General features: G+C 44.3%; 1 protein-coding gene across 1 annotated transcript; it reads right to left on the bottom strand.

Annotated features, from left to right (window-relative positions):
• Positions 1–4,185: 4,185 nt before the first annotated feature.
• Positions 4,186–7,974, bottom strand: LOC137652928 (protein shuttle craft-like). Its single transcript, XM_068386322.1, has one exon. The coding sequence runs from the start codon at positions 7,972–7,974 to the stop codon at positions 4,186–4,188; it is 3,789 nt and encodes a 1,262-aa protein (XP_068242423.1).
• Between the last annotated feature and the right edge of the window lie 863 nt (positions 7,975–8,837).

Below are 8,837 nucleotides of genomic sequence, written 5' to 3'. Positions count from 1 at the left end.
TAAGCCAAGCAGCATCATTAGTGCCGGGCGGTTAAGCCAAGCAGCATCATTTTTACCGGGCGGTTAAGCCAAGCAGCATCATTAGTGCCAGGCGGTTAAGCCAAGCAGCATCATTAGTGCCGGGCGGTTAAGCCAAGCAGCATCATTAGTGCCTGGCAGTCAAGCCAAGCAGCATCATTATTGCCGGGCGGTTAAGCCAAGCAGCATCATTAGTGCCGGGCGGTTAAGCCAAGCAGCATCATTAGTGCCGGGCGGTTAAGCCAAGCAGCATCATTAGTGCCAGGCGGTTAAGCCAAGCAGCATCATTAGTGCCGGGCGGTTAAGCCAAGCTGCATCATTAGTGCCAGGCGGTTAAGCCAAGCAGCATCATTAGTGCCAGGCGGTTAAGCCAAGCAGCATCATTAGTGCCGGGCGGTTAAGCCAAGCAGCATCATTAGTGCCGGGCGGTTAAGCCAAGCAGCATCATTAGTGCTTGGCAGTCAAGCCAAGCAGCATCATTAGTGCCGGGCGGTTAAGCCAAGCAGCATCATTAGTGCCGGGCGGTTAAGCCAAGCAGCATCATTAGTGCCGGGCGGTTAAGCCAAGCAGCATCATTAGTGCCGGGCGGTTAAGCCAAGCAGCATCAATAGTGCTTGGCAGTCAAGCCAAGCAGCATCATTAGTGCCGGGCGGTTAAGCCAAGCAGCATCATTAGTGCCGGGCGGTTAAGCCAAGCAGCATCATTAGTGCCGGGCGGTTAAGCCAAGCAGCATCATTAGTGCCGGGCGGTTAAGCCAAGCAGCATCATTAGTGCCGGGCGGTTAAGCCAAGCAGCATCATTATTGCCGGGCGGTTAAGCCAAGCAGCATCATTAGTGCTTGGCAGTCAAGCCAAGCAGCATCATTAGTGCCGGGCGGTTAAGCCAAGCAGCATCATTAGTGCCGGGCGGTTAAGCCAAGCAGCATCATTAGTGCCGGGCGGTTAAGCCAAGCAGCATCATTAGTGCCGGGCGGTTAAGCCAAGCAGCATCATTAGTGCCGGGCGGTTAAGCCAAGCAGCATCATTAGTGCCGGGCGGTTAAGCCAAGCACCATCATTAGTGCCGGGCGGTTAAGCCAAGCAGCATCATTAGTGCCGGGCGGTTAAGCCAAGCACATCATTAGTGCCGGGCGGTTAAGCCAAGCAGCATCATTAGTGCCGGGCGGTCAAGCCAAGCAGCATCATTAGTGCCGGGCGGTCAAGCCAAGCAGCATCATTAGTGCCGGGCGGTCAAGCCAAGCAGCATCATTAGTGCCGGGCGGTCAAGCCAAGCAGCATCATTAGTGCCGGGCGGTCAAGCCAAGCAGCATCATTAGTGCCGGGCGGTCAAGCCAAGCAGCATCATTAGTGCCGGGCGGTCAAGCCAAGCAGCATCATTAGTGCCGGGCGGTCAAGCCAAGCAGCATCATTAGTGCCGGGCGGTCAAGCCAAGCAGCATCATTAGTGCCGGGCGGTCAAGCCAAGCAGCATCATTAGTGCCGGGCGGTCAAGCCAAGCAGCATCATTAGTGCCGGGCTGTTAAGCCAAGCAGCATCATTAGTGCCTGGCAGTCAAGCCAAGCAGCATCATTAGTGCAGGGCGGTTAAGCCAAGCAGCATCATTAGTGCCTGGCAGTCAAGCCAAGCAGCATCATTATTGCCGGGCGGTTAAGCCTAGCACCATCATTAGTGCCGGGCGGTTAAACCAAGCAGTATCATTAGTGCCGGCCGGTTAAGCCAAGCTGCATCATTAGTGCCGGGCGGTCAAGCCAAGCAGCATCATTATTGCCGGGCGGTCAAGCCAAGCAGCATCATTAGTGCCAGGCGGTTAAGCCAAGCAGCATCATTAGTGCCGGGCGGTTAAGCCAAGCAGCATCATTAGTGCCGGGCGGTTAAGCCAAGCAGCATCATTTTTGGCGGGCGGTTAAGCCAAGCAGCATCATTAGTGCCGGGCGGTTAAGCCAAGCAGCATCATTTTTGGCGGGCGGTTAAGCCAAGCAGCATCATTATTGCCGGGCGGTTAAGCCAAGCAGCATCATTAGTGCCGGGCGGTTAAGCCAAGCAGCATCATTAGTGCCTGTCAGTCAAGCCAAGCAGCATCATTATTGCCGGGCGGTTAAGCCAAGCAGCATCATTAGTGCCGGGCGGTTAAGCCAAGCAGCATCATTAGTGCCAGGCGGTTAAGCCAAGCAGCATCATTAGTGCCGGGCGGTTAAGCCAAGCAGCATCATTAGTGACGGGCGGTTAAGCCAAGCTGCATCATTAGTGCCGGCGGTTAAGCCAAGCAGCATCATTAATGTCAGGCGGTTAAGCCAAGCAGCATCATTAGTGCCAGGCGGTTAAGCCAAGCAGCATCATTAGTGCCGGGCGGTCAAGCCAAGCAGCATCATTATTGCCGGGCGGTCAAGCCAAGCAGCATCATTAGTGCCAGGCGGTCAAGTCAAGCAGCATCATTAGTGCCAGGCGGTTAAGCCAAGCAGCATCATTAGTGCCGGACAGTCAAGCCAAGCAGTAGCATTAGTGCCGGGCGGTCAAGCCAAGCAACATCATTAGTGCAGGGCGGTAAAGGAAAACACCACCATTATTGCCATGCGGTGAAGCCAAGCAACATCATTAGTGCTGGGCAGTGATGCCAAGCAGCATCATTAGTGCAGGGCGGTAAAGCCAAACACCACCATTAATGCCGGACTGGTAAGCTAAGCAGCATCGTTAGTGCCGGGCGGTCAAGCAAAGCAGCATCATTAGTGCCGGGCGGTTAAGCCAAGCAGCATCATTAGTGCCGAGGGTAAATCCAAGCATCAGTATTAGTGCTGATGGTGATGCTGCTGCTACTATTGCTGCTTGCAGCTTTTGTTACTGCTGCTACTTCCTAGAACTTTCTACTGCTGCTGCTGCTTATCTATTAATTAATGCTTCCCTCAAAAAGATGATGCAGCTTCTTTCCCCAGAAAAATGGTGGTGGCCCAACCTCCAAGAACTAGTCTGCATATTAGAAGAATCCCAGCTTCATCCCTCTGCAGAGCCGGTCTTCTAGATTATTCCCCCAGAACCACCCGAAGGTTGGTATCCAAAAAGAATAGATCTAGATATCCGACCATTTGTACACTTGACAAAGGCCCTGTACACCCCCATCAAGGTACAAAGCATACTAGATGCAACCAGGTTCCTTCCCTCTGCAGAGCCAGCCTTTTCAGTTAGTCCAAGCACCATTTAATCTGAGGGTTTCAGCCACAAATCCATCGAGGTGGGTTGGTGAAGCCAAGCAGTAGCATTAGTGCCGGGCGGTGAAGCCAAGCAGCAGCATTAGGTCCGGGCGGTGAAGTCAAGCAGCAGCATTAGGTCCGGGCGGTGAAGTCAAGCAGCAGCATTAGGTCCGGGTGGAGAAGTCAAGCAGCAGCATTAGGTCCGGGCGGTGAAGTAAAGCAGCAGCATTAGGTCCGGGTGGTGAAGTCAAGCAGCAGCATTAGGTCCGGGTGGTGAAGTCAAGCAGCAGCATTAGGTCCGGGCGGTGAAGTCAAGCAGCAGCATTAGGTCCGGGCGGCGAAGTCAAGCAGCAGCATTATGTCCGGGCGGTGAAGTCAAGCAGCAGCATTAGGTCCGGGCGGTGAAGTCAAGCAGCAGCATTAGGTCCGGGCGGTGAAGTCAAGCAGCAGCATTAGGTCCGGGCGGTGAAGTCAAGCAGCAGCATTAGGTCCGGGTGGTGAAGTCAAGCAGCAGCATTAGGTCCGGGTGGTGAAGTCAAGCAGCAGCATTAGGTCCGGGGGGTGAAGACAAGTAGCAGCATTAATTCTGGGCGGTGTAGCCGAGCAGCAGCATTTTACCTGGTGATTAAGCCAACTATTTTTCCTAGTTATTCTGTAATTCTTTTCTCTCTGACCTCTGGTTGTTGCTGCAAACCTTTTGTCCTATCTTCAATTCTTCTTACGTGGTTTGTTGACCTTTCGACTAATGTAATTCCATTTTTATCCTTTACTCAGAAATTTACTTCTTACTCCCACTGGTTTTTTAAATTCTTTCTACCTTCTGATGCCGTCGCATTCGTGGAATAACTTAATTCCCATTGTCGTCCATTGGGAATGAGGTAGTTTATCAAGGTACTCTGCCAGTCTTCTCCCTCTGATCTCAGCTTGGTGCAGCACACCTCCTTTCCTATGTTTTTTAATTCTTGTGATGTGTATCGTTGACGAAAGTTTAGCAAGTGTCGTTACATTTCAGCCAGTTCTTTGGCGTTATGAATAGTTTTGCATTTGGATATATTTCTCTAAATAATTTGTCATTTTCATGACATGGGAGAACCAACTTTCTATGTCCACACCTACATGTGTTCCTTACCACCTTTTCACATTTTGTTTTGGGACAATTTCCTCCATGGCATTTAGCTCCACACTGATGACCGCAAGTGTTTCTCGGGACCTGACATTTTTGTTTGCAAACATAACTCTCTATATCTGTAATGCAATCCCCACTGTGGCATAATTGGTCGCAAACATGTCTTTTACATGGTAAAGGACGTCTGCAAAGGTCTCCACAGGAATATTGGGGTTCATGGCAATAGGCCTTGGGCAATATCTTGTGATTTCCAATACATTTTTTGCTCACCAATTCAGTGCATGGGGGACAGTCTTCATCTGGGTGGCACTTGTGTGTGTTGGTATGCAAACATTTTTGGAACCTAGCGCAGGAACCGTTGCAATCTAGTACTTTAGTTCCACAATCGTTAGGTGGTAATAAAACAGTTTCTCCGCAGTGACACCTGATCTTATTCATAACAACTTCATCACATCTCCTGCAAGGTCCTTTGTGGCATAACTGATTACATAAATGATTTCCACAATTTAGTGCCCGACTGCAAAGTTTTGGGCATTTGTGATCACTATTACAACACACTTCTTCGCATTTATGTTTCTTGCAATTAAAATACTTTTTACATTGTCTCTTACACTTAAATTCTCCATCTTGTAATAGACTGCAAGGTATTCTTTCATGGATTTTTCCACATCTGCATTTTGCAAGTGTTGTCAAAGGACAATCACATGGTCCTTCGTGACATTTTCTCTGGCACTTGTGATTTTCACCGTGTTCTCCACACTTTAATGTGCGCCCACATATTTTGTCACATTCGGGAATAGAGTCCAAGCAATTTTTTCTTTTCGGCAAATTTTGACACTCATATAGTAGCTGAAGTGATGTTTTACCGCAGGGACAATATTTAATGGCATCTACATCCATGGGGCAAGAATCACAAGCTCCACTGTGACACATCTCCTCACAGTTATGATTTCCACACTCCAGTGGTGAAGAACATACATTTTGGCAGCTGAAGGACATCTTGTCAAGGGCTTCACTCGTACATGGGACATTCTTTGTAGTTTTGCCGCAGTGACACTTAACATCAACATTTTCTGGGCAGTCTTCACATGGACCTCCATGGCAAGCTTGTTGGCACCAATGCATCCCACAGTTCAGTAATTTTTTACACTTTTTATCACAAGAAAAGAAGCGGTCTCGGCAGTGGACATATTTTGTAGAAGATCCACAGTAGCAAGAGGTCGTCACTTTTTTGAAGCATGGAACACAGGGCCCTGGGTGGCAAAGTACATTACATTTATGTATGCAAGACTTACCATCTATTTGAATAGGTTTTTGACAAAGCATGCCGCAAGAGTGTGGGGTATCATAGTACAAGTATTTGGTAGGATATGGGTTTTTCACTTTACCACAGAAGCAGAAACACTCGATAGGCCGAGAATGTGATATCTTAATATTGCACGATGGACATTTCCAGTCTGCTGTCTTCTGCATTGATGCTTTAGACCATGAGGAAGCACATTTAACATGCAAAATAGCATAACATTTGTGGCACGACCACACTTTATCCCGTCGACGAATATTTTCTAAGCAAATTGCACAAGTGTATGTCTCTTTGAACATCTCTTTAATCATAGTCTCTCTCCTACAAATTCGCTCTCTTTCTATATCTGCAATTTCCTTACCCCTCCTTTTTCCTTCTGGGGGCTTCTTTTTATCATCGGTTTTCTCTATTTCCTCTTCTGATAGGGGCTCAAATTCTGAATTCCTGAGCCCACTTTCTTCTTTTGAATTTTCTTTTTTTCCAAAATTATCGCTTGAATCCTGAGTTTTTGGGGTCTCCGTTCCATGATCTGTTTCCTCTTCAAATAGGGGCTCAGGTTCTGCTGATTTTTGTGGCTCCTCATTTTCTTCATTAGAATCCTCATATTCCTTAAAATTATCGCTTGAATTATCAATTATTGGTCCTGTTGAATTGTTCCTTTCTTTGAGTTCTTCTGATTTTTGTGGCTCCTCATTTTCTTCATTAGAATCCTCATATTCCTCAAAATTATCGCTTGAATTATCAATTATTGGTACTTTTGTTGAATTTTTTCTTTCTTTGAGTTCTTCTGATTTTTGTGGCTCCTCATTTTCTTCATTAGAATCCTCATATTCCTCAAAATTATCGCTTGAATTATCAATTATTGGTACTTTTGTTGAAATGTTCCTTTCTTTGAGTTCTTCTGATTTTTGTGGCTCCTCATTTTCTTCATTAGAATCCTCATATTCCTTAAAATTATCGCTTGAATTATCAATTATTGGTACTTTTGTTGAATTGTTCCTTTCTTTGAGTTCTTCTGATTTTTGTGGCTCCTCGTTTTCTTCATTAGAATCCTCATATTCCTTAAAATTATCGCTTGAATTATCAATTATTGGTATTTTTGTTGAAATGTTCCTTTCTTTGAGTTCTTCTGATTTTTGTGGCTCCTCATTTTCTTCATTAGAATCCTCATATTCCTTAAAATTATCGCTTGAATTATCAATTATTGGTCCTGTTGTTGAATTGTTCCTTTCTTTGAGTTCTTCTGATTTTTGTGGCTCCTCATTTTCTTCATTAGAATCCTCATATTCCTTAAAATTATCGCTTGAATTATCAATTATTGGTCCTGTTGTTGAATTGTTCCTTTCTTTGAGTTCTTCTGATTTTTGTGGCTCCTCATTTTCTTCATTAGAATCCTCATATTCCTTAAAATTATCGCTTGAATTATCAATTATTGGTACTTTTGTTGAATTGTTCCTTTCTTTGAGTTCTTCTGATTTTTGTGCCTCCTCATTTTCTTCATTAGAATCCTCATATTCCTCAAAATTATCGCTTGAATTATCAATTATTGGTCCTGTTGTTGAATTGTTCCTTTCTTTGAGTTCTTCTGATTTTTGTGCCTCCTCATTTTCATCCTTAGAATCTTCATATTCCCCAACGTTGTCGTTTGAGTTTTCAGTTTCGTCTGGATAGTTTTGGTATTTGTCTTCCTCCTCTTCTTCAACCTTTTCCTCAGCCAAATTTCCATCTTGTTCCTCGGGCGTACTTCCGTCAGTCTGGTCCTTTGACGCATGGTTCCAAAGAAGCTGGGCCAGCAACACAGAGGCACCTCCCATAAGAATAACGGGTAACCAATTATACCCACTACTATTCACTGCTGGGTTATTGATGCCCATGTGTTCAGCCAGAAGTTCGATGTTAGATCCATCCTCCGAGATCCGTTTCATGAGTTCAAACTGGGTTCTGTCACCGAAGTAAAGTGGTCCTAACAAGTACCCTTTCCAACCGGTGAAACCGTTTACATACTCTTTCAGGCGTCCAACCAACGCCTCCTGTTCACACTGAGCACGGAGTTGTCGGCGACCATGTCCAAACACAGGAATATATTCCAATATTGACTCGAACCAAGACCCTCCCTGATGACAATCGGGGACAGCGTCGTTCAATAAAGTAATATCTGGGAGTCTCCTCCTCAGCCATGGGATAGCATTGACCATCCGGAAAATCCAGTTGCTTTTCAAGTGATTCATCCTCGTATCAATCATATTCCGAAGGGCGCTTGTAGCACCTTCGGCCTCCACAATTCCTGCGAGCTGTTTCTCGCAGCTAGAATTGTTAAAACAAGATAAAAAGTTTTTAAAGCTCGACATTTTGGTAACAATTGATCTGATCAAATTTGACATACAGTCGTGGTAGGAATTAGTAAACATCTAAATCAGGGTCAATTCTAAAATCACCAGTTTTTGGCTCCAAAAAGATTTTCCGTTCAGAAATGGTCTCCATGGATTCCTTGGAGACTTTTCTTTCCTGCAGGTCTTCAAACAACTTTCCTGCAGCTGCGCGTCAAAGCTTTCTTTTCCCCGAAGTGGCTCCCGAGTCGGTCGTCTCCGCTCTCTCGTTGCAGAAACGTTTTCGCATGACTTCGGAAAAGATTTCTGTAAACAAATTATTTTATTTAAACAGAATTGAAAATTAAAGAAAAACGATTTTTTTAGCTTTTGAAAGAGTTTTTGTCTCAGGAAAGATTTTCCGTTCCGAAATGGTCTTCAGGAATTACAGTCCCTGGAGTCTTTTTTTTTTTTTTTTTTCCAATGTCTTCAAACAAGTTTCCCGTTCTCCTGCGCAGATGCTGCTGCGCATCGAAGCTTTCGCATATATATATATATATATATATATATATATATATATATATATATATATATATATATATATATATATATATATATATATATACGTATATATATATATATATATATATATATATATATATATATATATATATATATATATATATATATATATATATATATATATATATATATATATATACATATAATATGTATATATATATATATATATATATATATATATATATATATATATATATATATATATATATATATATAGACACTCGCTGTTTATTATATAAGGGATATGTATTTACAGAAAAGTCGGATAACAAATAAATATATAACGAATCACGTGCTGATAAAAAAATATGTTAAACGTATAA

This window comes from Palaemon carinicauda, chromosome 14, assembly GCF_036898095.1.
Source record: "Palaemon carinicauda isolate YSFRI2023 chromosome 14, ASM3689809v2, whole genome shotgun sequence".
NCBI lineage: Eukaryota > Metazoa > Arthropoda > Malacostraca > Decapoda > Palaemonidae > Palaemon > Palaemon carinicauda.
The sequence above is the reverse complement of the archived record's forward strand: the minus strand, read 5'-3'. Positions and strand labels throughout refer to the sequence as shown.

Excerpts from the sequence above, each read along its gene's own strand:
- LOC137652928 (XM_068386322.1), bottom strand. The coding sequence starts at position 7,974 with ATGTCGAGCTTTAAAAACTTTTTATCTTGTTTTAACAATTCTAGCTGC.